Source organism: Hippocampus bargibanti, linkage group LG03, assembly GCF_051943395.1.
Source record: "Hippocampus bargibanti isolate YZ-2025 linkage group LG03, ASM5194339v1, whole genome shotgun sequence".
NCBI lineage: Eukaryota > Metazoa > Chordata > Actinopteri > Syngnathiformes > Syngnathidae > Hippocampus > Hippocampus bargibanti.
Genome location: NC_142736.1, coordinates 33394532 through 33421518, shown reverse-complemented (window position 1 = coordinate 33421518; position 26987 = coordinate 33394532). Strand labels below are relative to the sequence as shown.

At 53.4% G+C, this 26987-nt stretch overlaps 4 protein-coding genes across 6 annotated transcripts; 3 read left to right on the top strand and 1 right to left on the bottom strand.

The window, feature by feature from the left end:
• Window positions 1-47: 47 nt before the first annotated feature.
• snrpa1 (small nuclear ribonucleoprotein polypeptide A') lies at window positions 48-26983 on the bottom strand. Of its 2 annotated transcripts, none has more exons than XM_088993167.1 (9): window positions 24883-26983; window positions 2020-2167; window positions 1844-1922; window positions 1519-1565; window positions 1338-1440; window positions 1193-1272; window positions 954-1029; window positions 298-391; window positions 48-226 (listed from the first exon to the last, which is right to left on the bottom strand). In XM_088993167.1, exons 1-9 carry the CDS (start codon window positions 24929-24931, stop codon window positions 123-125), a joined length of 780 nt encoding a protein of 259 aa, XP_088849293.1. In that variant the 5' UTR covers window positions 24932-26983; the 3' UTR covers window positions 48-122. The 2 variants fall into 2 exon arrangements, with proteins under 2 accessions (XP_088849293.1, XP_088849292.1); XM_088993166.1 differs by lacking the exon at window positions 24883-26983 and adding an exon at window positions 3270-3452.
• On the top strand, window positions 3708-8131 carry asb7 (ankyrin repeat and SOCS box containing 7). Of its 2 annotated transcripts, none has more exons than XM_088993158.1 (5): window positions 3708-5012; window positions 6387-6451; window positions 6527-6729; window positions 6865-7470; window positions 7548-8131. In XM_088993158.1, the coding sequence occupies exons 2-5, from the start codon at window positions 6414-6416 to the stop codon at window positions 7676-7678; spliced, it is 978 nt and encodes a 325-aa protein (XP_088849284.1). In that variant the 5' UTR covers window positions 3708-5012; window positions 6387-6413; the 3' UTR covers window positions 7679-8131. The 2 variants fall into 2 exon arrangements, with proteins under 2 accessions (XP_088849284.1, XP_088849285.1); XM_088993159.1 differs by lacking the exon at window positions 3708-5012 and adding an exon at window positions 5246-5617.
• Window positions 8691-12720, top strand: selenos (selenoprotein S). Its single transcript, XM_088993168.1, has 6 exons — window positions 8691-8963; window positions 9622-9741; window positions 10105-10211; window positions 10285-10374; window positions 10458-10530; window positions 11108-12720. The coding sequence occupies exons 1-6, from the start codon at window positions 8879-8881 to the stop codon at window positions 11191-11193; spliced, it is 561 nt and encodes a 186-aa protein (XP_088849294.1). The 5' UTR covers window positions 8691-8878; the 3' UTR covers window positions 11194-12720.
• On the top strand, window positions 12859-23880 carry LOC148901017 (chondroitin sulfate synthase 1-like). The gene is made up of 4 exons (XM_088993145.1): window positions 12859-14502; window positions 15969-16464; window positions 19605-20021; window positions 20104-23880. Exons 1-4 carry the CDS (start codon window positions 13676-13678, stop codon window positions 21247-21249), a joined length of 2886 nt encoding a protein of 961 aa, XP_088849271.1. The 5' UTR covers window positions 12859-13675; the 3' UTR covers window positions 21250-23880.
• Window positions 26984-26987: the final 4 nt, after the last annotated feature.

Here is a 26987-nt window from a genome sequence, read left to right as displayed (position 1 = left end):
AGATGCTCCCACGGGCAAGGAAAGACGGCTTCCCAGCACGGCGGGTGTACAAAGTCAAAAAGAAACTTTATTCTGCTTTTTAGCAGCTCTAAAAAATGTACAAGATGGGAGCGAAGCGCCGTTCAGGAGCCGTTGACGTGAGGATCTTGTTCCATGTCCTCCACCTCTTGCATCTGAGACGCGTGGCCTTCGTCGTCTTCCTCCTCCTCCTCCACGCCGGCGCCATCTGTAGAGGAAATCAGAGGTGGTGGAGGGTCCGGGGGGAGCGTGAGGCCGAGGGTGGCGGGGGCGGCGGACCTTGCGTGCGCTCTCGTCCCGGGATTTGTCCCGCCTGCAGCATGCCCTTCAGCCGCTCCACCTCGGCCAGCGACGACGCCTTGGCGATGGCGTTCTGGAAACAAATCATCATCATATTACATTTCATTTAGAAGCACATTTCAAAAGTCTCATGGTCACTTTGCAGTCACGGGATCAGTTTTTCTGTGGGTGAGCAGTGGCAGCCACATGCGCCAGCGTTCACTCAACCTGGAAGTAAATAGATAGAAAGCTAGCTAACGAACTAGTAGATAACTAGCTAGCTAGTTTGTTAGCTAATACACTGAATGTCACTATTAAATACACAGATAGAAAGCAAGCGATCCAGCTAGTAGATAGCCAACAGATAGCTAGACAGCCACTTGGCGCTCTATAACTAAAAGATAGCCAGCTACATAGCTAATACACTCAACGTCGCCCGCTTTGCCCCCCCCCCCGAATCCAAAACCCAAAGGAGTCTGATGAAGGCTTGCGATGTAGTTCAAGAGCGGCGGCGGAGCCGATCCGTTTCACGCAAGACGGCACCTTTCAAGTCCCGCCCTCAGGGCGGCCTTCGCCCGCTCTCGCAGACAACGAGGCCACCCGGCGAGATGGCGGCAAGGCCAGACGCGGCGACCCAACGGCGCCGTTTTCCCCACCTTGATGGCTTCCACGTCAGCGTGCGACGGCCCCGCCCTCCTCTTCTCCAGCTGCGACGCCGATCCGGGCGTGAACCTGCGGGCGGCCAAAAGTCCGGTTAGAGATGGGCGCGCTGGCTCGGCGGCAGCGGATCCGGTGTAGCATCTGTTCTGTTCTCCAGTCCAATACGAGATACGCCGGCGAAGCGCGTGCGCCCCCCCCCGCCGCGTGCGCCCCCGCCGGGGACCGCCGGCCTTACGTTTTGCTCTGTTTGGCGATATCCTTCGCCAGCTGAGCGCCGCGTTTGCCTTTGAACATTTTCTCGGCCTCCTGGCGTTCCTGCGACCACAAGCAGACGCGGTTGAAGGCGCCGTCCGGGCGGGCCGGGCCAAGCGGCCACCCACCTTCAGCTTGACCTTCTGAAAGTCCAGCACGCGGATCTGCGGGACCTTGTGGATGACGTACAGCCTGTAGTGCTTCTTGTTGGTCACCGGGTTCCTCAGCAAGCTGGCCGGACGGCGGCCACGAGGGAGAACGTGAGGAGCTGCGACCGGGCGCCCGCCGAGCGCCCGCGGCGCGACTCACCTGAGCAGGGTCAAGGTCTTGACCGACGCCAGTGGCTCCAAGTCGCCCTGAAAGGCAAAAAGGGCGCAATGGGGTTCAGAATGTTATGGACCGAGCAGAATAAGCGCAAAGGGGTTTCCCGATGAGGTGGGCCACTCGTTTTCCAACGGCACTCGCCACCTTCTCCGCTTGGGGCTACCACCATGTTGCTTGGCAAACTCCTCAAGCTCGCTCAACGGGAACCTTGTTGTTTGTGCCCCCCGCCCCTCTTCCCTCCTCCAGCCGGGCCAACGGGCAGAGGCCGGCCGGGCGACACTCGTCCTCGCCCGGGCCGAGTGAGACTCACCAGCTCCTGGATGTTGTTGTTGGTCAGGATCAGTTCTCGCAGATCCGGAAGACTCTGCTCCAGGTTCTCTCCGATGCGACTGCGCACAGTAACGCAACGTAGGCAGACAATTGACCAGATTCCAAAGGCAACGGTCGCCACCGGGTGGGCGGCACTCGCCGGTTGCCGCGTCTCACCAGATCCTGTTGTTGTTCATCAGCAAGGTCTTGAGGCGTTTGAGGAGCGGGAAGCCGTCCAGTTTGCGAACTTCGTTATCTGAGAAGTCCACCGTGTCGAACTGGTCCAGGGTGGCCCCGAGATTCTCCAGAACTGGAATTTTATAACCTGTTTCCAAAACAAACGGCATTAACGCAAAATCCCCTCAAATTGTCCGTCACTTGCAAGCAAGGTATCGGGGCTTTGGGGGGGTCGTAGATTTGGCGATTTGACGTGGCCGCTTGCACTTGATGACTCCTTCGACCAGAAGTGGTCACGGCGCTTAAAGTAGGTACGCTACAGTTCGCTGTATTCCACCGCGATTGTTTCTGTCCAGTCAACCGAGCGCACTCTGTACTCGCAGTTGTAGATCATTGCGTTTTTGTCAAGTACGTCATGGTTTTTGGTGGGATTTTCCAATCTATGCAGTTTATGATGACGTATTACATGTTTCCCTCCATGCTGGTTCTTAAAATGTATCACTAAGAGAACAAGAAAAAACTCATACAAGTGGTAGAATATAGTTTTTTTCTCCCCAACTGCCGATTTTCAAACAAAAAGAAGCATTAGCATGTATATATCTAGAGCTGGCAATTTTCTTTCCTAGTATTCTGTGAGAGCCATTTTGGATTTCTGACAAAAATCTGCCTGCGTTCGATCGTTGATATTTTCACATTGATATTTGAATCTGTTCTGTTCTTGTTTAGAATTTCAAAAGCTTTCCAATGGCATCTGACGCGTTAAGGTATGCCAAATTAAGAAAGTTATGATCGTTTAAACTGTAATAAAGAACTCGCTCACAGATTTTCATTGTTTTAACTGTGTCATTACAGGCAGAAAAATCCCCTCATATTTCCGAAATTAAACATTCCATTATTTCCTTATTATTTGTCATAGAACAATAATCTGTACATCATTTGAAAGCTATTTAAATGAACTTTAATATGGTATGAGAACATGCGAGATGAGTTCTCCATGAAAAATACTTTAAAAAACCCGGACCGTCGACGAAGCCCTCGGAAACAAAAACCCGTCTGATGAATCCCCCCAGCCGGTCGGTGAGCCATCTCGAACCAAGTGAACCAAATGGAAGCAAGACGGTTTGGCGGGGGCCCGACGCCGTCAACTGTCGGGGGCCTCCACGTCCTAGCGAGGCGAAGACGCGGACGGCGAGCCGGCTCGCAAGCTAGCGTGCTAAGGTGCTAGCGCGGCGGAGCGGGCGCTCGCGTACCTCTCAGGTCCAGTTCTCTGTCCCGCACCGGGTTGGTGTATTGAGCGGCCTGCTCGATCAGCTCGGCGGAGAGCTTGACCATTTTCAGCCCGAATGAACGACAAGCGAGGCGAATAGTTTTTTTTCAGCGCGCCGGCACTCTTTAACCAGCGTGCGAAAATGTCGAACCGGAAGTGATTGAGCTTCCCGCTCGGCCCGCCCCTTTGTTTACGACCGGTTCAATAGCCCCCCCCCCCCCGCCCCGTTCTTTCTCGTACCGTATTTTCACGACCAAAGAGCGCACCGTGTGAAAAGGCGCTGTCTCATTTATGTGTGCCATTTCTGTATTTAACACACACATTGGGCGCACCGGATGAAAGGACGCAAGTTTTATATACCGGTACATATCCTCTACTGCCATACGGGCGTCCGCCTTACACAACATACAGGCGTATTTAAAAAACAGATCGGGAGCAAAACTGAGTTTGGTAGTGCTTTATTTATTAATGACAAAGTAAGAACATTTTGTAATCATCGCTCAATAGGCGTCGGCATGGCAAAAACAAGCACATTACCGCTAACAGAATCGAACAGTTGGGCTAAATCCAGCGTGGCGGGTTCGCTTTCCTCACGGTCAGTCACTTTCTGTGCCGTGCGGCTCCTCGGAAAAAATGCCGGCTTTTCCGAAAGCTCGACCCACCGTGCCAGCAGACACGTTAGCCTAGGCATCCACAATCCATTTGCAAACTGTGGCGTAACTCGCCCGGCGCTGCCTACCACTCTTCGTGAAGCTGCGGTCTCCTTCGGTCATCCATCGCTCCCACGCCGCTCTAGCCTCACTTTGAACGCCAGTTCACACCGATGTCCAGCGGTTGGAGTTCCTTGGTCAACCCACCCGGAATCACAGCAAGCGTAGCGTTCATTCGCTTCACTTTCTGCTTCACATTGTCTGTGAGATGCGCTCGCATAGACTCACAAATCACAAGTGACGGTGATGTGTGGAAAAAACCTCCCGGTCTCCTTACATACACCTGCCTCAGCCACTCCTTCATCATATCCTCGTCCATCCAGCCCTTTACGGCTTTGTGGCTCGACTGGATGCGCTTGTCGGCGATGTGCTTCTCGCAGTAGGACCGGAAGTTCGCCAACTTTTCGGAATAATCCGCCGCGCAACCGTAGTTCTGGTCCGGATGGAAAAATGGCACCGTTTCATAAAACGCCAGCACCAAGACGGACCTCCTCGGAAATGTTCAATTTTCATTTTCTCCGCTAGAGTTACTGCTCTGTGTCGGATGGTGACAGTCAAAACGCTAATACGCTAATACGTCCGCACATTCGGCGCACTGCATTACAGGGCGCACTGCACATTTTGAAAAAAATCTGAGACGTTTATATGCGCCTTATGGTCGTGAAAATACGGTATTCTCTTTTACACGCATACACAAAAACTGTCTGTGTGACCATCCATCCATCCATCCATTCATTCATTCATTCATTCATTCATTCATTCATTCATGTCTGTTATTTTTGTGTATTTGTTGCGGAGGGGTTTTGTTTGGCTGTTATTCTGAAGTCATGATGACGGAAGTGACGTCGATGACGCTTCCGAGCCCAGGCAGACTTTTGATTAAAGCTGACACTTTTGACGCCTAAAACCCCGCAAGATGCAGTCGAGTCGGACGCGTGTGCGGGGGGGCCATTGCGAGACTTTTGGATCTCCGACGAGCAGAGAGCAAAATGCAGCGCTGACGACTTGAATCTCGGGTTTGGCCTCGCCGCCGCCGTCTCTTCCCCTTCCTCTTCCTCTTGTTGTTATGCTGCTGCCGCCGAGTCCCTTTCCTGCCGCCCGGTCGCTGATTGGCTCGTCCAACGTCCACTCGCCGCGTACCGACGTTTGTTGTCTTCTGGTCGCGCACTCGGACTTGGGGTCCACTTCGCGTCGCTCCGCGCTTGGCCCGGACTTGACGTGTTTGGTTGGGGCTAGCCTGCGCGGCTAACCGGCGCTAGCTTCGCGAGACAACATTTGAGCGACGGGCGTCGCGTTCAGTCGCGCGTCGACAGCGAGCGTCCGGGTCGCTCACCAGAAGGGTCTTGGGACCCCCCCGCTTGCCCTCACGTTGGAGTCAGTCAGACAGACGAGTGACGGACAGGATACTAGTGATGTGTCGTTCGCGAACGAGCAGGTTCTTAGAGTCGTATCTCTGAAGTGAACCAAGAGAGCCGCTTCCGAACAAGGAGTCGGAAATGGGAGCCGACCTTTGTCTTCAATTCCCCGCCCCCGGTCCTCGGTGAAAGCCTCACGTGATTGGTCGATATCCGTGGTAGGGGAGGGCGGGGAGAGTTAGACACACGCAGCAGTGAGAAGAAAGGTAAGGGTAGATAGGTGGACAAATGTTAGCACATTATGTTATTATTATGTTATTGGTATGATAGAATTATTAATATGAAAAGCAAATGAGTGACAGCTGATCATCAGACCAGAGTAACCACAGGGAAGGTGAAAGTTAGCATCCACTAACTCTGTGTGCATATAAATCAAGGCATATCAATAAAAATATTTGATATGGTGTATTTTTTACATGAGTAATTCGTTTTTCACATAATTTGACCTGATTTTTGGTAGTTTAAGCAACAACAAAAACCGAAGAGCCATTTGGGAGCCAAAAGAGCCGGCCGGATCTTTTTAGTGAGCCGAGCCAAAAGAGCCGCAATTGCCATCACTCCAGGATCTCGCTCTCTTCTCCAATCGTCGTTCTGGAGCTTTATGTCGCCCTGGCGAAATGGCCCGACAGTTGCGGCCTCTTGCGCCGATTGGCCGGGCTCGGATCACCGGCGGGGCCGCCGTTGCCTCGACCTCGTTTTCCGACTTTTTTTGGCTTGGCCTTTTCCGGACGTGGCTGTCATTCGTGTTGCTTTTGGAAAGTGCCATTTCCTCGGGGGCACTCGACGACCGAACGTTACCGCTCGCCTCGCGTTCTTCGTTTCCAAGGTGTCCGGTCGTCTTCCGGGCCCGATGAATTCTAACTTGTTGTTTTTGCTTGCGTGAATGTGAACCGAGCTGATTTTTCTGTTTGGGTCAGATCGTCGCGGTCTTTGGAATTTGACCCGGTGTTGCTTTCACTGCTCGCTGCCTTGCAGGAAATTCCAAGATCGCAGGCGTCCGCTATGAAGAAGAGAAGTTTGTCTCTTCAGCTGATGAAAAGGTAGGAAGAGCCTACCTAACCTGGCGTCCTCGGAGGTGAGCCTTGACCCTTGGCCGTTGCAAACTGCGGCGGCAGGATGCTGAACTGCAGGAACCCGGAGCTCCACGAGGAGCTGCAGATCCAGGCGGCGGTGGCGGCGGGCGACGTGTGCACGGTGCGCCGGATGCTGGAGCGCGGCTACTCGCCCAAGATCCGCGACGCCAACGGCTGGACGCTGCTGCACTTCTCGGCCGCCAAGAGCAAAGAGCGATGCGTGCGCGTCTTCCTGGAGCACGGAGGTCAGACCCCCCCCCCCCCCCCCCGACCTCCCAAACGTTCTGGGTCCGAGCCCATTTCTCCACGACGGGCCGGGAAAAGGGCCTTTGGGAATGGCGGCTTGGCCCGAAACTAACGCCGCCCCCTTGCGCCCCCAGCCGACCCGACGGTGAAGGACTTCATCGGGGGCTTCACGGCGCTGCACTACGCCGCCATGCACGGGCGGGCCCGCATCGCCCGCCTGATGCTGGAGTCGGACTTTTGCGGCGAGATCATGGACGCCAAGAGCTACGACGGCTGGACGCCGCTGCACGTGGCGGCCCACTACGGCCGCGACTCGTTTGTGCGGCTGCTGCTGGAGTTCGGCGCCCGGGTGGACCCGCTGAGCGACAAGGGCACCACGCCGCTGCAGCTGGCCATCATCCGCGAGCGCTCCAGCTGCGTGCGGCTGCTGCTGGACCGCGGCGCCAACATCGACATCCAGAACGGCTTCCTGCTGCGCTACGCCGTCAGCAAGGGCAACCACGCCTACTGCCGCATGTTCCTGCAGCGGGGCGCCGACACCAACCTGGGCCGGCTGGAGGACGGCCAGACGCCGCTGCACCTGTCGGCGCTGCGCGACGACGTGCTGTGCGCCCGCATGCTGCACGCCTACGGCGCCGACGCCAACGCCCGCAACTACGAGGGCCAGACGCCCGCCGCCGTCTCCGCCGGCCTGTCGCGCCACGGCCGCCCCTGCCTGGACTTCCTGCGGGACGTCACCAGTGAGTAGACGATGGCGGACGGGGGACGGGTGGGGCCCGTCCCGCGTCCGTCCTGACCGCCGCCCTTGCGTCCCCAGAACGACCTCGGAGCCTGCAGGACGCCTGCCGCATCCAGATCCGCCGCTGCGTGGGCCTGCAGCGGCTGCGCCTCCTGGAGGAGCTTCCCGTGGCCAAGGTCATGAAGGACTATCTCAAGCACAAGTTTTAACGCCGCCGGCGCCCGAGAAGGAGGCGGGACTGACGCTTGCGTGCTGGCGTGGCGCAATGTAAATAGCTGACAGATATTTTTCTACTTTTTATTTAAACGCTGCTCATCTTCAGCGCGTGTCGCCATGGAGAACCCGACCGAGATGGTGACGGCCACAGGAACTCGTTCCTCTTGGACCAGCGCACGTTCGATTCCGAACTCGTCTGTTGACAAAACGCCACAGCAAGTGGCCTCTTGTTTGCTTTGCGTTTTGTTTTTGTTTTTTCAAATGGAGCCTTCCTGCGACACGCCACCATCGCCACTTGACTGCTGGCCGAGACGCGAGTCCGCCAAGTTGAGCTCATGGAGGGGGCGGGGCGCCCCTTGACACCTGCAGCCAGGCGGTCGGAGAAAGCCACTTCCTGATTGTACACCGATGTGTGCTTGTGTCAATAAAGCTATCGTGTCTCTTTGCGTGGGATTTTTTTTGTTTTGCAAAGGTTGACCCGTGGCTCCATGTCAAGAATGGTCGGAAAAGGAGATGGACCTAATTTATCTGTTGGCTAACAATTGGCCAGCTCGCTAACTTTCTATCTATTTGAGTTACTTCCGGGTTGAGTGAACGCTGGCGTGTGGCTGCTGCCGCTCGCCCACTGTGACTTTAAAGTGACTTTGAGAGTTTTGAAAGGTGCTTATCAATTAAATGTATTGTATGTAAATGTTATTTGCTGGCTATTTGCTTTCTATTAGCTATCTGGCTGGCTGGCTAGCTAGGTATCTGTAGGCTATCAATTAGCTAGCAAGCTAGCTTTCGATCTATGTATTTGAGTTAGTTCCGGGTTCAGTGGACGCTGGGCGTGTGGCTGCCGCTGCTCACCCCCAGAAAAACCTATCCTTGACAGTTTTGAAAGGTGCTTCTAAATGAAATGTATTATTTCGATTGGTAGCCGACGCGGTTTGATGCGGTAGCGCCGCCGCCCCGCTAGATGGCGACGCGTCAAACACCGAGCGAACACCCGGCAGCTGCTCGACGAACAAGAAAAGCTGGCAAGCGTCAACTCCAATCCAAGCTTGAAGCTTCGCTCGGACTCTTCGCTCGAGCGTCCGCCGCCTTGACTGGTCGGCAACGCGGCAACGCGGCAACTCGGCCCTTTTCCTCGTCGCTTTTTCGGGACTCATTCAACGTCGCCGTTTCTGACCGTTGACGGAATTTGCTGCCGAATGGAGGACGTGGAGATTACGGACGTGGACGAGAACGGCGCCGTGCCACCGGAAGTGCGCCAGCCGTCGTCCGTTGGCCTGCCAGGTAACCGAAGAGCCGTCCTGGCTCGGTTTTATCTCACCGGCGATCAATGTTGGGCCGTCTGCACGCTAGCGAGTTAGCCCGTTTCGCATTTTAGCTTCGATTTACAGATGCAGCTGGTCGATAGAGTTGAGCAATTGAAAAGTCTCGTCGACCTGTTCTCGCGTTATTTGGGAGTGCGATGAAGTAGACCCCAATCGTAGATCCTACAGTATTGATTGGAATTCCGATTCCTTTCAGAGAGCTGGTTCATTTGGCTCGGCTCACTAAAAAGATCCGGCTCTTTTGGCTCCAAAATGGCTCCTCAGTTTTTTTTTGTTGCTTAAATTAATTAACTACCTAAGATCATAATATTCGCGTGCGTCTGTAACCGAAAACCGGGGGCGAGGAATAGAGGACAAAAAAGTCGGCTGCCATTTCTTGTTCATTTCCGAGAGCGGCTCTAATAACCGGGTCGTTTGCGAACGACACATGACTATCCGACAGACACAACAGGAACGGTCGCCCACAGACCCTTTGCGCAAATGTCAATGGGACTCAATCCACGCCCTAAAAGCCGCAAACGAGACCCGCTAAAATGGCGGGATGGGGAAGGAGGTCAACTTTGCCATGAGAGGCGTTGCACACCAGGTCCGTCCGTCTTTGCTGTTCCCCATTTCAGGCTGGGAGCTGGTGCAGACGCACGGCGCTTACCTGCTGCCGGCGCTGATGGGCCTCCTGGCGCTGCTGGTCTACTTGGCCAACAGGAAGACCAGGTCCCGTCCCGCATCCACCCCGCAAGGTTAGTCGACGTGGTGGCATTCGGTTTGATGCGGGTGGGCGGGGTTTCACCCTCTGCCGCAGCCGCCGAATATCAATCAAATGGGCTTTGCGTCACGTGACCAGACCAACAAAAAGTAGGATGTCAACCCTTTTACGACCAACGCACAAGGGGAAGACCGCCTGCCACCGCACCAGCTAATCCGCTTTGTGTTGACGTCGTCCCGACTTGAAGGATTGTAAAATGGCCGAGCCCGCCGCGGGATTTGGCGGCCATGTTGGCACGAAGCCAGCTGGCGGTTTCCCGGTCGGAAGTACGCGCGGTGCGATTGTGTTTGGGCTTTGAGCTGCAGCTGCCGTCCGTCTTTGTTACGCCGATGTGAAGATACGGAGGCGCTGGTGAAGAGGCAGGAGGCCATGGAGGCGTCTCGAAGGAGGATGCAGCGGGAGCAGGACGCCAAGGCGGCCGTCTTCAGGGAGAAACGCAAGCAGGTGATGGCCGCCGTGAAACCGCTCGTCCGGCCCGGCGTCCGGCCCGTTCCTCACCGCACTCGATTTCAATTAGCAAGAGGAGGAGAAGAGGAGGCAGAAGATTGAGGAGTGGGACAGCATGCGGCTGGGGAAGACTTTGAAAGGAGCTTCCAGACCGTTGCAGGTCAGCGCACGTCGCCGGGGGCGCCGAGACGCCAACTTGAAAGTCGTGTGACGCCTGGCCGTGCTTTCAAAAAATCTCTGCAGAGCCACGACGAAGGCGCCCCGTCCAGCGGCGCCGTCAAACCCAAGAGTGACAAGAAGCCGCTGCGGAGCTCTGGTAAATGGCCGCCGCCGCAACTTCCTGTCGCCGGCGCCGCTTGCTTTTTGCACCACCAAAAATGGAAGGAAATTCACGGCTTTGCCGTTTGCAAATTCACATGTTGCCGGCCCAGGTTGGCCCTGTGTCTCCCGTTCAGGCAGCAACGTCTTGAGGAAGGCCGCACACACACACACACACACACACACTCAATCAAATCAGACACTTTTCAATCAAATGACAAACGAGGAGTTTTCAGAACAAATTAGTTGATGGGGATTCCGGCTCGTTTCAGAGAGCCGGTTCTTTTGGCTCGGCTCCCAAAACAGATCTGGCTCTTTTGGCTCCCAAATGGCTCCTCAGTTTGTTTGTTTTGTTGCTTCGATTAACGACCAACATGTGTCATGTCAAATGATGTGAAAAACTAATTAGTCATGTAAAAAGGCTGAGGTCTTGGATGCATCCTTCCCTTTTGGGTTGTCCATCCCCAAAAGAGCCTTTTTGGCGGCTCGAAAAGAAGGAGAAGCTTCCTTCTCCCCACTTGGACCTCCAAAGTGGGCCTCTCCAAATCAAGTCCATGCGTCTTGTTGCGTTTCAGAGTACAACCCCCTGAGCGGCGAGGGCGGCGGCTCCTGCTCCTGGCGTCCCGCCAGGCGGGGTCCGTCTTCGGGCGGATGAGGTTAAAGCCGGTCGCGCCAAGCGACCGGCTGGCAGCTACCTGGACTGCACGCCGCATCATGGTCATCATCAATTGGGGGGGGGGGGGTATTTAAACGCAAATTGAACACAAGCGTGAAAGCGCAAGAATCCAAATGGCAGCAGCGTCTCGTGGCACAATCAGAAAGCCTTCAACTCCTTCCGTGCCATTCCGTCCCAAATGGATGACGTGGAGAAGCGCCACAAAACACCACCCTATTCAACATTGGCGCTCCATGTCATGCTTTTCATCATCATAATACATTTAATTTCTAAGTGCCTTTCAACACTCTCAAGGACACTTTACAGTCATAGAATAAGAACTTTTTTTTTTGTTGCGGTGGCGAGCAGCGGTAGCCATTCGCGCCAGCGTTCACTCAAACCGGAATAACTCAGATAGAAAGATAGCTCGCTAATCGATAGCCAATACATAGCTAATAGATAAACAGCTAGCTCGGTAGCCGTATAACTAATAGATAGCCAGCTAGCAAGCCAGCCAGATAGCTAATAGAAAGCAAATAGATAGCCAGCTAGGTAGCTAGCTAGATAACCAGCTGGGTAATCATAATAATAATCATAATCCATTCGATTTCTAAGCGCCTTTCAAAACTCTCAAGGACACTTTAGTCACGGGAGTTTTTTGTGCGGGTGAGCAGCGGCAGCCATTCGTGCCAGCGCTCACTCTATCTGGAAGTAACACAGCTGCAAAGTTATGAAAGTAGAAAAACAAAATTCAAGAGTGGCTGCTGGCAAGACAGCCACTCCAGGATGACTTCCAGCAAGCGCACGAGAAGGTCCACTGAAGGCGTCTGATTCCGTCGCGTGCTCGCTCTGTCAAGTGTTTCAAAACGGGGGCCGGGGGAGGACACCTGAAAATGTGAGCACCGGGTCAACCATCTCCAAAGTGCTCAACTAGCGTCGCTCGACCGTCTGTAGGGACGCGTGATTGGCGCGCGGCATCCAGGGGCGCCCGCCGGCCGGCTCGAGATGAGGCCGCACTCGGAAATGGTTGCCCGCCAACGAGTGAGGCTGATGGCCGCCGGTTTCTGGCCTTTGCGCCGTTCCTTTTCATCCTTAGCATCGCTGACACCTTCAAGGGGATGCCTCTTGTTTTTAGTCTCCTTCCTATTTGAAAGGGTTGCCAGATGTCTGAAGACTCTCCACGCACCAAACCGCCGTCCGAACTGCGGTCGGTTGCTCTGTCAAACGTTTTGGGTCCCCGTCGCAGATGCTCGTCGTCGGCTTCTCTTTGGACCTCCGCCCGAGTGGCGGCAATCCGCCGGGTGGCTCTTTGAGGCGCCGAGAACTTAGCAAGTTGGTGACGGAAGTGGACCAGAGCGCAGCGCGTTGACAAAAGCAAGTCTCCGATGGACGTACTTGCACGTTGACTCGCTAGCTGCGCGGTGTGATCGTACGAGCTCAGACCCGCGAGCAAGTCCCCCTTTTCCTAGTTTGCTTTCCTTCCTCTTTTGCTGTCCGCATTGAAGCAATAAAACAAACCGTGCCAACTTTGGACTTTCAGACTCAGAAAAGCTATACTCGTCCCACAACGGGGACGTTTGCAGTCCGCAGCAGCGATTTGAAAGGGGAGGGAAGAAAGGATAGAAAAACAAGATATTCAAAGCACAGTCAAAATAAAAATGTCAGCAGACTGAGATGTATACTGTCAATGTGCAAAACCGGTTCATCAAAACTACATCAAGAAAGGTATGTTGATATATGTAGCTGTATTGCATCAACACATATTTACAGTACAAGTGTCAATTTTGTTTTTCTCCAAATGTGATTATTGAGAAGCCTGACAGCAGTCGGTAGCAACAAGCGGCGGTACCTCTCCTTCTTGCAGCGCGGGTGTAACGGTCTCTGGCTGAAGGAGCTACCCGATGCTGTCCATCATAGCTTTTCCGTCTGTTGCCCACCTCCTCCAGAGAGTCCAGCCAGCAGCCCAGGACCAAACTGGTGCTCCGGTCTTTTCCTGTCCCGGGTGGTGATGCTGCCTGATCAGCAGACAATTCCATCGCGGATGGCTGAAGCCACCGCAGTCATAGAAAGTCTTTAGGAGTGACCCCAAAAGACCTCATTTTCCTGAGTAGGAAGAGCCGACTCTGTCCCTTTTTGACGAGGGCATCCGTGTTTGCAGCCCAGTCCCGTTTGTTGTTGAGAGTAACATCCGGGTAATTGTAGGAGGTCACCCTCCTTTATTCCCCCGTTTCCAATTCAAATGGCGTCTGGACGAATACGCAACAAATCCAACAGGCCGGCGTCGACGTATTTCCCGGACCGCATCCCGGAAGTTGGGTCGTGGTGCGTTCGCGGAGCTTCGGTCCAAGCGGAAAGCGGCCCTCCCCGTCGACGCATCCCAACGAGAAGCTCGCTTTCTTTCCGACTTTCGGAATCGGTTCGTTTTGGGGTCCGAAACTTGAGCGGGCGACTTTAATGAAATGGAAAGAAACGCTCACAAGCGCGCCCGATGAAGGCTAAAATCAACGTGAGTTCTCCAAGCAAGCGGACGAGAGTCTTTGGTGTCGTGCGATTTGGGCCCTCGATCCCTTCGGCGCTCTCGTTTCCACTTGGTATTGCGACGCCAAGAGGCCGCCGTCAAAGAAGCGCGCTTTTGCGAACCCAGACCAAGCGTGTGTTTTTCCCGTGTGCCCTGAACGCCTCTCGAGCCTCTCCGAGAAGACGCTCGGACGGAAGGAAGGCAGGAAGGAGGCTCGCTTCACTCCGGGACGGCGTCATACCGGAGCGCGACGCCGCGCGGTCGACATGGCGACGTAGCCCAGCCGAACCCAGTCAAGTACCGTCGAGCCGCCGCTCGTTCAGAACCGGACCGACGCCAGGCAGGCGGGTCGTCCGTTTTCGGGGATGCTACGCGAGCACAAGAGGAAGAAGAAGAAAAGGAGGAGGAGCAGCGAGCGAGACGCACAAGGCGCACACTCGGCGCGGCCGACACTCGCCAGCTTTCCTCGTCGCCTTTGATCTTAACCCCATGGCGGCCCGCGGCCGGAGATCTTGGTTCGGCGTCCTGCTGGGTCTGGTTCTGGGCTTCGCGCTGGCCTCCAGGCTCATCCTGCCCAAGGCCGCCGAGCTGGCCAAAGCCAAGCCGGGCGGCTGCGGCCTCGGCCGGCGACGCGCCGGAGCCCCGCCGTCGCTGAGCGACGGCGGCTCGCCGGCCGCGGAGGCCACGGAGGCGCCGGCCGCGGGGGGTCGCGGGGGCGCGCCCTCCGCTAATTTCCTCTTCGTCGGCGTCATGACCGCGCAGAAGTACCTCGACAGCCGAGCCGTGGCCGCGTACAGGTAGGTGGGCGCGTGCGCGTGCACGTCGTTGAGCTTCCTCCAAGCCTCGTTTGACTCGTCGACGACGACGATGATGATGATGATAATGATGATGGCTTGCCACAAAGTGACTCACTCATTCATCTGCCGAATATTGAAACGCACATCGGATTGAAAAACACACCAAAATAAAACTAATCCAATCCAATCCAAGAAATCCATTTGAAGAACCGGAACCCCCACAACCAATCGCCACACGTTTATTTTTGCCAGTCAACAGACACAATCCAGTCTCACTCTCTGGTGGTTTTTATTCATTCATTTAATTGTATTTAAAGGACAACCGATGTCACTTTTTTATTTCTTAATTGACATCAGAAAAAACGTTTTATAGCATCTAAAATACCCAAAACACGCAGGATGATATTTTTTAGTCTAATGCAAAACACCAATAAAAATGACTTTAAGTGTCCAAAATCTGCAAAAAATTGAGCTGCGAATTGGGCATTTTCAGAAAGTCCCGCCCTCAGTTCGTGACGTCACGCAAAGACATCTTGCATTGCTGCAGAATCAAAACAATGGCTTCAGATTCGGAGAATAAGCTTTCTTGTTCCACATCCAGTTATGAGTATGATTCAAATAGTTTTGTACATGTTTGCAATCGATTAAAAAAAATGCATTCCGTGCCATTATGGGGCAACATTGAGGGGAGATGTCTCAACGAAAAAGAGGCACAAAATGGCGACCTCCTGTGGCCACCTCCGTTTCCACAGGCTGATAAATTATTTATATGGAGCTTGGACGCCCTCTTCTGGCGGCTTTTGGGTGCAACATGAGGTCCCCAGACCAAATAGGTACAGTAAAATACATTGACGTGATGGAAGGACCGCTACAATGCGTCTTTTTTCGGTCAGGGGTGTTCCTTTCGTGACGTCACGTACGGACTCGTCACCAACTCAAAAACAAGACTTCCTGAATATTCAGCGCAAGTCTTAAAACGTAAACTATAGCTATATGTGGTGCACTCTTATTAAAATACGCTCAGTAGATGTCATTTGAAGCCATTTTACAAATTATGGACACAACTTGCCTGGAGACGTCGGTTGTCCTTTAATTGTATTTAATGTTACTTATCGATTGGCTATAATAAATTGCTTTCTTTCTAGCTATTTGAGTTATTCTGGGTTGAGTGAACGCTGGCGCGTGTGGCTGCCGCTGCTCACCCAATGAAAAACGGATCCTGTGACTGTAAAGTGACCTTGAGAATTTTGAAATGAAATGTATTATTATTATTATTATTAAAGAAGCGAGAAGGCGACGGCGCCGCGTGCCTCCAGATAAGCTGGGCGATCCGCAGCGGAATGTGCGTTTCGGGCGGCCGTAATCCCGCCGGCGTGCGTTCAAAGAAAAGCTGGCGGGCCAAAATTTGGGCTTGGGGCAAAGGTCAGGAGGTAACGGCGCCCGGCGGGCTTTGCGCTCTTTGGCAGGACGTGGGCCGGCAGCATCCCCGGGCGGGTGGAGTTCTTCTCCAGCGAGGGCTCGCGGGCCTCGGCGCCCCTGCCGCTGGTGGCGCTGAGCGGCGTGGACGACGCGTACCCGCCGCAGAAAAAGTCCTTCATGATGCTGAAGTACATGCACGACCGCTACCTGCAGCGCTACGAGTGGTTCATGCGGGCCGACGACGACGTCTACGTGAAGGGCGGGCGGCTGGAGGCCTTCCTGCGCCGCCTCAACAGCAGCGCGCCCGTCTTCCTGGGCCAGACGGGCACGGGCGCCCGCGACGAGCTGGGCAAGCTGGCGCTGGAGCCCGGCCAGAACTTTTGCATGGGCGGGCCCGGCGTCATCATGAGCCGCGAGGTCCTGCGCCGGGTGGTGCCGCACTTGGCCCAATGCCTGCGCCAGATGTACACCACGCACGAGGACGTGGAGGTGGGCCGCTGCGTGCGCCGCTTCGCCGGAGTCCAGTGCGTCTGGTCTTACGAGGTCAGTGGCGCCGCCGCTTTTCCAAAGTGCTGCCCCCGCTCCCTCACACACTTTTTTTGCTGCTCACAAAGGATCGCTTTGGGGTCGACTCTTGCCACAATGAGACGTCGCCACTTAGCGGGCGGAAAACTGAGATTCATTTTGAGGCCGGGGGTCATTTTCGGCCATGTTTAAAAGGGCCCGCCATGCTTCCGGAAGTCTGCCGCTCGGCGACCGTTCCCCGGCGCCACGGGGTCAAGCTCCGACCTTCCCGACCTACATCCTTAGCATCCGATTATCGCGGATTAGCTGCGAAGCGTTTTAGCGCCAGGTGGGGGGTGGGAAGGGTCTGCACCTCGCGTTGGCCGCACGTTAGCGCTTCGTCCTCGCTTCCCGGCGTCAAGCGAAGCCGCCAACGTCGCGGTGTTTGCGGTTGAGGAAAAGCGGCGCGACGGGCCAGAACTGTCACGTCCGCTCGAGGAGTGGCGACAGGACTCGAGGGACGACGGAAGGTGGTTAAGGTCATATCCAAAATACACGGTGGAGACAGTGATTCCCAAAAGAGTCTTTACTGACGAGGATGTGACAAGAACAGCCGCTTCCCGATTGCAAATCCAAGCCGCGCCTTCCACGCTCCAATCAGAACTTGCCGATGTAATTGCGCCAAGTGAAGGTCCACAAATCAAACTAGTTACAATACAATCCATCTTGAATTATGTGGCACTTTCCCAAGAGCTGAACTTTTTCTTCATTGAACTGCGCTTCCTTGCTTTAATTGCGCCTCTCCGTCTGCTGTAAGTCCAGCCACCACCCCCAAAAAAAGTAAACACCCCAATTCCCATTTCAGCAAATGACAAATCCACATGGACTCAATGGAAGCAAGCGCGCTTGTACTCAAGTGTGCAGACCTCCGCCAGTCCCTGTGGAGCGGTCGCTGCCGAAAACCAACCGGGAGCCCCTTTTGGGGTCCAAATACCGCCATTGGGTGGAGGACGTCGCCACTGAGCCGCGTTTTCCTGGCTTCCTCGACCAAGTCGGATCTCGGCGGGAGGAGTCGGGCCCGTTGCGGCCATTTTCCAAAGGCCTCGCATGGGCCACGATCACCGGGCGGGCCTCGCTCGATGCCGTGTCCCGTTTCCCAGCTGCGGGGCAGTCATTAGTCCCGCCCCCACCCTTCCGGGGAGGAATGCGGGCCGGCCGCATTGCAGTCCACCTGCTTCTTGCGCCGCCTCGGGCCCTCGCGCGTGGTCGGCGACCGGCGCCCGGAAAGAGCACTTGTGGTTTTAACGGCCCAGGAAAGTCTTTGGAGTCATTCCTGGCCTACCGCGAGCACGAGAAGGTTTGGATGCAGTTGAACCGACGGGATGGTCTGCCCTGTCACACGCCAGCCGGGTTGACCGCCACCCTCCGTCAAGATGACGGATGGCGCTAATTACCTCCTGCGGGTAAAGAAAGTCATTTTGACCAAGGCGGGCGCCGTGTTTCCGCAAGGCTCTAAATAGGACTTTGGGCGCGATGTCTGGACCCGCCCGTGTTTGCGTGGGAACGCGGTGCATGACAGCCGGCGCGCTGGTTGGCCAACTGGCAGCGAGAGCCATCCCGCTGGAGAATGACGGCCCTGTTTCGGCTTTCCAATGACGTCCTCCTGGCAAATGACGCTGGAGAATAAATACATTTGCCTGTTTTGATCAGATTTGACTGCAGCATTTGATCCAGTGGATCACGGCATTCGACTCTCTCGTTTGCAGCACTTGGTGGCCATTAGCGGCAGCGCTCTTGACTGGTTTAGGTCCTGCCTTTCTGACAGAACCTTTTGTGTTGGCTTTGGCAGCTCTGGGTCACGTGGTGTTCCGCGGGGCTCAATTTTGGGGCCTATGTTGTTCTCACCGTACCTGCTCCCATTGGGTTCCATCCAAAGGAAACATGGTATTTCCTTCCACTGCTATGCAGACGACTGTCAGGTCTATGTCCTACTGAGAAAAAAAGACCACTTGTATCCTGCCTGGAGGAAATCGAAACCTCTTGAACGTCACCTGTTTGGTCACAATGGCCCGTGTACATTTCATCCTGTCGACTTGGGCCACTGGCTCCTGATCTCAAGTCAACCGTCTCAAACTTGGGTCTTTAACTGGACTGTGACTTGAAACTTGGCCGACCAATTGGTTCTGTTGTTCTTTCATCTGAGGCAGCTGTCTAAAATCAAAGGTCTCCTTTCTCATGAGCACCTTGAAACAGTCATTCACATCTCGGCTCCATGATTGTGCTTGACACTGGAGTCAGCCAATCCAGAATGCTGCTGCTCGCCTCTTGACTGGTACTCGTAAGAGGGAGCATACAACTCCTCTGGCTTTCTCTACTTTTTCGAGTTCTTTTCAAGATCCTATTATTTATTTTTCAAATCTTGAACTGACCTCACTCCACATTGTCCCTGCATCTCTGGTCTGCTGACCAGACGCTCTGGCATCCCTTCACTAGCTCCCTCTACATTTTCAAGTTCTTTTCAAGATCTTGTTATTTGTTTCAAATCTTTCAATGGCCTCGCTCCTCCACCCCTACACACCTCCCTGGCACCTCAGGTCAGCTGACCAGACATTAGTAGAAAGACCAAGAACTAAACGGAGGCTCCGAGGGGATGGAACATTTTCCGTGTCTGTGCCCTCTCTTTGGAATGACCTGAAACTGAACATTGGGCAAGCCCCCTCGCTGCCCATTTGTAAAACCCGCCTCTTTAAAACTCCCCTGGACTCTTTGGCATTCGACTCAGACTTGTTCTCCGTCATATGCCCTGGGTCTTGACTGTAAAGTGTCCTTGAGAGTTTTGAAAGGCGCTTAGAAATAAAACGTATTATTATTCTTATCTTTGTGACTGCTTGTTGTCTGGATATGATACTTGTCCATGTGCAGAACTTTGTACGCAGCTTGTCTGTTTGAAAATGCTCCAGAGATACACTTGAGTTGAGTGGATGGGGAGCTACCTTTGGTGGTTGCAAACGGGCTTGTACCTAAGCCCGTCGACGGGTGGGGAAGGGGGTGTGACACTTGCTCAAATGGCGCTTGACAGGAAACCAGCCGATGATGTGGCAGCCGGCGGCGTCCGGATTGCGGTCGGCAGATCGGGTCATAGAGCTGAGCCACTCACCATGGCGTCGCCGGCTTTCCAGATGCAGCAGCTGTTCTACGAGAACTACGAGGCCGACAAGAAAGGCTTCATCCGCGAGCTGCGCGGCGGCAAGATCGATCGGGCCATCACGCTGCACCCCAACAAAAACCCGCCCTACCAGTACCGCCTGCACGCCTACCTGCTGAGCCAGCATGCGGCGGCGCTGCGCCACCGCAGCGTGCGCCTCCACCGCGAGCTGGTCCAGATGGCGCGGCTAGGCGCCCCCGAGCCGGACCGCGAGGACCGGCGGCTGGGGGCGCCGCCCTCCTTCATGAGGTTCCAGCCCCGCCTCCGCCGCGACGTCCTGGAATGGGACTTCCTGAGCGCCAGGCACCTCTTCTCCGCGTGGGACGGACATCCGCCCCGCCGCGGGACCGACGCAGCGCAGCGCCAGGCCCTGGACGACATTGTCACGCAGGTGGGTGACGCGACAGCGGCGGCCGCCGCTGCCCGTTGGTCAGTCCGCCCGATGAAATGCGCCGCCCGCCCTTCCGCCCCAGGTGATGGAGATGATCAACGCCAATGCCAAGAGCCGCGGGCGCGTCATCGACTTCAAGGAGATCCAGTACGGCTACCGGCGGGTCAACCCGCTGTACGGCGCCGAGTACGTGCTGGACCTGCTGCTGCTCTACAAGAAGCACAAAGGCAAGAGCATGACGGTGCCGGTCCGGCGCCACGCTTACCTGCAGCAGACCTTCAGCCGCATCCAGTTCCGCGAGGAGCGGCCCACCGACGCCGCCGCCCTGCGTCGGGGCAAACCGGACTCGCTCTCATTCCTAGAGAAGCTGGTCTCCTTCCGGCCTTGGCCGCCGGTCTCGGCCGCCGGGCGTCCGGAGCCCCGGGAGGAGAAAGTCAACATCTTGGTGCCGCTGTCGGGCCGCTACGAGGTCTTTGCGCGCTTCATGGCCAACGTGGAGCGCGTGTGCCTGATCCCCGAGCAGAACGTCAAGCTGCTGGTCCTGCTGTTCAGCGCCGCCAACGCCAGCGAGCAGGTCCGGCAAGTGGAGCTGATGCGCGAGTATCACATCAGGTACCCGCGGGCTGAGCTGGAGATCAAAGCGGTGGGGGGGACCTTCTCGCGGGCGCTGGCGCTGGAAGTGGGCACGGCCTCCTTCTCCAACCGCTCGCTGCTCTTCTACTGCGATGTGGACCTCCTGTTCACCGCCGACTTCCTGCAGCGCTGCCGGGCCAACGCGGCGGCGGGCCGCTCCGCCTACTTCCCGGTGGTCTTCAGCCAGTACGACCCCGGGGTGGCGCGGCGCTCCCTCACTGACCGCGACGCCATGACGGCCGAGACGGGCCTGTGGAGAAACTTTGGCTTCGGCGTGGTGTGCGCCCACAAGGGGGACCTGGCGCGCGCCGGCGGCTTAGACACGTCCATCCGGGGTTGGGGACTGGAGGATGTGGACCTGTTTGACAAGTTCCTGCACTCGGGGGTGGCGCCCTTCCGCGGAAGCGACCCGGGCATCGTGCACGTGCACCACCCGGTCACCTGCGACCCCCAACTGCAGGCCAAGCAGTACAAGATGTGCTTGGGGTCCCGTGCGTCTTCGCGGGGGTCCGTCCGCCAGCTGGCCCAGCTCTGGTTGGACAAGAACCAGCGGGGGGCCCCGCCGCCCGCCAATGCCTCGCTCAGGGCGGCCTGATTGGTTCCTTGGACTGAATCGGCCCTTGGCCCCCCCCCTGACCTCGTAGTTTTGTGAGTACAGTCATACCTCGGTTTACGAACCCCTTGGCTTACAAACTTTTTGGTTCACGAACGTTAAATTGATGAAAATCTTACCTTGGCATACAAACTATTTTTCGGGATACACACGGAGCGCCACAATGAGTGATGTGTCATTCGCGAACGAGCCCGTTCTCCTAACACGAAAATGGCGGCCGACTGTTTTTGTCCTCTATTCCCCGCCCCCAGTCTTCGGTTAAAGCCACATGATTGGTCAAGAACGCAGCAGTGAGGGGGAGTTAAACATTAAAGAGAGTGACAGTGAGAAAAGGGATAGAAAACACAGTCAAATTTAGACTAGCTTCAACTCTATTGATAGTTCAAATATCCCATCAATCAGGCTCCACAAATAACCCACACAAGCCATCAGTACACTTGATGCAAAAAGATGTCAACCCAGCTAAACAGAACACAATTGATGAGGAAGGCTGATGAAAGCGGCCACTCCATTCCATCAAGTGATCAACGACCATCACAAAGGTCAATCAAACCACTTTATTATACTGTACATGTTATTTCTTTATAATACTAGAACACATTTATTCTACATAAAACAAGGTCTATTTTGTGTAGTTTTGAGGATTAGAAAATTAGAAAGTAGAAAATGATGTTTTATGGGGACCTGGGAACGGATTATTCTTATTTTTAATGGTTTGCTGTGGGAAATGAATGTTTGGGATACACACGTTTCGCCTTACACACTCTGTCTGGGAAGCAATTAAGTTGCTAAGCCAAGGTATCACTGTCGATGCTGCCGGTGCCTCCACTTGTCTTTTTGAGTGCATTTGTTTTTGTTTTTTTTTTTCTGGCGGCCAAAGTTGATTGTTGGTGAGCCACAGACGTGGGGGGGGGGGGGGGCTCCTTCCCCAAGTCCGCGTCCACACACACACGCCCGCCCGCCATCGCTGGCCAGGCCACGCCTTGAAAGACATTTGCGCTTTGGTTCCGAATACGACAGGCGACCATTTCCATTTGTTGGGAAGGAGAAACCCCGCCGGGTTCCCAAACTCTCGCTGGGGTCATCGCTGGCCAAATGTGCTGGCCTGCCACCCACTTGGAATTCTCAAAAGCTCCCTTGAGGTCCGGCTGGATTTCATCTGCCTTTTTTTTACGGTCCCTCGATGACGACAACGGATGGTTTTGGCCAATTTAATGATTCGAAGAGGCGACTTGGGCTCACCAAAGACCCACCGGGGCGCCTGCTGTCCCGCCCCCCTGGTGCAGACAAAGACGCTTGCGACATCACCTCAGAGGGTCGTTGAGTCTGCGGTTCAGGCGGGCCCCGCGGTCACAAAGTTGGGGTGTGGGTGTGTTGTGCTTTCTTGTCAGGCCACGTGTGATGACCCAAAGACGGAATGACGTTTTTCTTGTTTTGGCTTGTTTTGATATTCTCCTCTGATTCTGTCCAAGTGGCAACTTTTTCTATTAAAAAAATTCCATTTCGTCACCCCAACAAAGTCGCCATTGTGTTACTGGAGCACTTTCTCAACAGCTGTGACCCCAAGAAACTACAATCAAGCTGTTAACATGAAATGACAAAATGATACAACACAGAAGACTCATGGAATCTTCCCAAAAAAAGCCTTGTAGTCAATGTTGGGGGGTGGGGGGCGGAGGTTGCAAGTGTACGTTAACGTCGGATCAGAGACATCATGTTGAAAATGGCCACAGGTTGATAAAAATGTGGCATCCGTTGATGAGAAAAACAAATAGCTTCATTTTGCTGTCCTATTTGAATCTGTTTCAATTCCACATACGGCGGCGCAATCCCATCCCCTTTTCACACTTTGACATGCATTCCATTTCCTACTTTGAAACCATTTTTGGATCACAAAGGCCCTGAAAACGACCCACGTAATCCACAATAAATATGGATTGGTTTTTTTTCAATATACACTGTAGCCACAAGGGGACATAAGCCAGCGTCTCCTTGTGACGGTCCCAAGCCCGGATAAATACAGAGGCTTGTGTCAGGAAGGACATCCCACGTCAAAGGTTGGCCAAAACAAACATGCCATTCAAACCTCTGAAGATGGAGGACACCGATTGGCTGTGGCGACTCCTTGAAGGGAAAAACCCAAAGAAGAAGAGGACACTGGTACTGCGTTTAGGGAAGAGGATGAGGGGCAATGAAGAAAATAAAAGGTTGGCCAAGATTCTCACTTTGACCTCACAATTCTGACTTCAAAGTTGTTTTTCTCATTCTCTTCCGTGCGCATACATTTGTTTCCGGGACGATGTGAATTCAATCAACGTAGTGTACTAAGTAGAGTGAGTGTTCTGTGATTGTTGAAAGAGAGAAAGAGATTTTTTGGAGGGAGGGCAGGGGGGGCGGTTAAGCATCGTCCGGGTCGACACAACAGAGAAGAAGACGAAGAAGGAGCAGGAGGAAGAAACACACGAAGAAGGAGGAGGAAGTAGTGATGGGAATTGCGGCTCTTTTCAGAGAGCCGCTTCTTTTGGCTCGGATCACTAAAAAGATGCGGCTCTTTTGGCTCCTCAGTTTGTTTGTTGTTCTTTTTTTTTTGTTGCTTAAATTAACGACCAAAAATCACATAAAATGACGTGAAAAACGAATTGCTCATCTAAAAAATACACGATATCGTATATTTGTACTTACTGTATATATGGCTTGATTTCTATGTGCACAGTGTTAGTGGATGCTAAATTTGACTTTCTGTTTCTGTGGTTACTCTGGTGTGATGATCAGCTGTCACTCATTTGCTTTTCAGATTAATAATGCTATCATAGTAACTGGTAAAAAAATATCATCGTTGAATAATCATAACAGCATAATGTGACAACATCGCCACGCCGGCCGGCTTCTCCCGGGAGGCGCTGCGGCAGACGACCCTGCTTCTGGACTTGGACGTCGTGCGTCTCGTGGTGAGCGCCCCCCGCGCGCCTACCGCTTAGTGAGCCTTAGTCGGAAGGCTCGAGCCGAGGCTAACGCTAATGCTAATGCTAACGCGGGGCAGGTGTCCAAGTTCGGTTGCAAGGACCAAACGGTGCGTCACTTGGCTGCGTGTGTCCTCTACCAACTGCAAGTCTTTGTAACAGTGACGTGCGGTGAGGTTCATGGCTGGTGAGGCACTGACGTCATCACAGTCAGATTTACAAACATATGAACTCTACAGAGTAGTTTATTCACCATTTGATTGGCAACAGTTAACATTTCATGTCAGCATTCTTTATATATACAAACTGTAGCAGTGAGTGTGGTGAGTATAATTTTGCTTTTTTGATTGTTGCCGTGTGTTGTGTGCTGTGCTGATGACCATTTTGTGTTCGGGAACCTTTTACTAAGCGAGTTGCTTGTTCTGTAGCCGCAAAGAGACACAAGTCTTATTGTGCCGGTCCCAAGCCTGGATAAATACAGAGGGTTGTGTCAGGAAGGGCATCCGACGTAAAAGCTGGGCCAAAACAAACATGCGTATCATACCTCTGAAGATGGAGGTGACTGATTCGCTGTGAAGGGAAAAGCCCAAAGGAAAAGAAGAAAGAAGAAGTAGCATAGAAAAAAATAATTAAAAAAACGTTTTTATCGCGTTACCTTTACTTGTAAATGAAGTCCATGCGCCGCTCCTTCTGAAGAAAGGCATCGATAAGCCTTCCTTATCTTTCTTCAGTTTTAAAAGTCTCTGTCTCAACGGAGATCACTGCCAGTGAACAAAGTCGTCCTTGATCAGTCCTGTTGCGACTGTATGTTTTCAGTGCTGAGAATGTCAATCTCGTCTACTTCTCCAGCAACAAATGGGGCTGCACCGATCTCCTTTTTAATGTCATTTCTAATGACATCACCAACTGCTTCAATTAAATCGTTCCGTATTCTGTTTCACAGGCTAGAAAATATAGTGGATGTCCCAAAATGACTCGCTAGCCGGTCATCTTTCTGAGCGAAAGCATGTAATAGTTCAACATAGTTGCCACGATGAGCAGAGCATTTACTTTCATCATTTCCACGAAATGCCAGCTGTTGTTTGGCAAGGAAGCAGGTGGCATTGATGAGATCTTTTAAAATCTCCCGCTTCTCCTTTACCTTAGCATTGTGGATTCTGATGTTGAGTCTTCGCTCATTTTTGATGAGGCTCCGTTGTAAAATTTTCAGGTCGCAATATCCCATTTGAGTCCAGACATTGTCACAAGTTGAGAACAGAAGGCAGGAAAAGCAGAAAAGGCGCTTTCTTGCTGGACATCCACACAGCCAGCCTTTTCGTGTGTACCAGTCTGCCTGAAAAGAGCGAGCGAGTATTGTGTCCCGTTGTCTGAAGCAAACCTTTTCGCTCCGGTGTTGGTCTTCCTTTAATTATTACCTCCTCTGAAAGTCCAGTTTAGAAAATTATTTCAATTTCGATATGTAATCCTCCATTCTGAAAGCGAAACCAAGCAACACGAAAAAAAATGACTGCAGGGTTGCACTTTACTTGCTAACTGTTTACTGTAGCTTTCTGTCAATTTTGCGCTCTCCACTATAGTAAGGGAGATACGGTGTTGTGGGATCCAGAAAAAACCACAAGACAAGCAATGTGATACGTCTTGACTCAACAGTGGTTTACTTCGAATGCCCCGATCTAATGCAAACGTATGTGCACAACAATTTCCGGTCCAACGATCTAAATCGGTCCGACACGAAACACTAACCGAAGCAGGCGTTCCATGTTTAAATAAACATTTTCGATATATATCATTTGTAAACCAATAGAACTACGCGAATGTAACCAAAATAGGAAATACGATAATTTACAACCTGTCACATCTCTAATTCTATTATTCTGCAGACGTGGAGTCGCAAGTATCTCTGGAATCACAAGCGCCCCCTGCCTGTCATGAGGCGGGAGAACTGTGTGTCTCACCTATGCACAGCGTTTTGATAAAAATAAAACAAAATAAACACTGGAGTACAGTGTTTATAATGTACAATGACTCTACATTATATACACCAGTTAAACTGTAGAAATTTAGTTCATATACTAAACGTGTTTGAACGCTTTAATAGCGATATGCAGAAGGACAGCAATGCGGTCTCACTGCAGAGCAAGCCAGCACAGTAAGCATAGTGATTGCGCAATCCATGGTGAGGCTCAGCCGGCTGCTGCCTCACCGCTCGTCTCTACTTAATATTTGAACGGTAAATGTGAAAATTCAGCGATTTTGAAAAAAATCCTAAAACGGTGAAGTTAAATGGACAAGAACTTTAAAGTACAAATCACTAAATACATATAACTGTTTAATTTATATTGTCATTTGATATTTCCATGACAGCTTTCCATGATGACAGGTGATGCACTGCCTCACCTGCCTCCCTGACTGCACGTCACTGCTTTAGAAGTCCAACTTTTCGCGTGTTTTACATTCCAGGCTTAGACAAACGACACTAAAAAAGAGAAAAGATAACGAGACAGCCGCGTGTACAACATTCACACGAGAGGTGTGTCGTTCGCGAACGAGCCGGTTCTTAGAGCCATTTGGGAGCCAAAAGAGCCGTCTGCAACCCCCACTACCACTTCCTGCTGCTCTTGCGCGCCGTCCGGACTTGCTGTTGTCGGCGGAAACCTGCGTCCCGGAGTACCTGCTGCGCTACCTGAGGAGCGACCGGCGGGCCTGGGCCACCTGGCGCCGGCGACTGGACGCCTGCCGGCCAGGCTGCAGGCCGAGAAG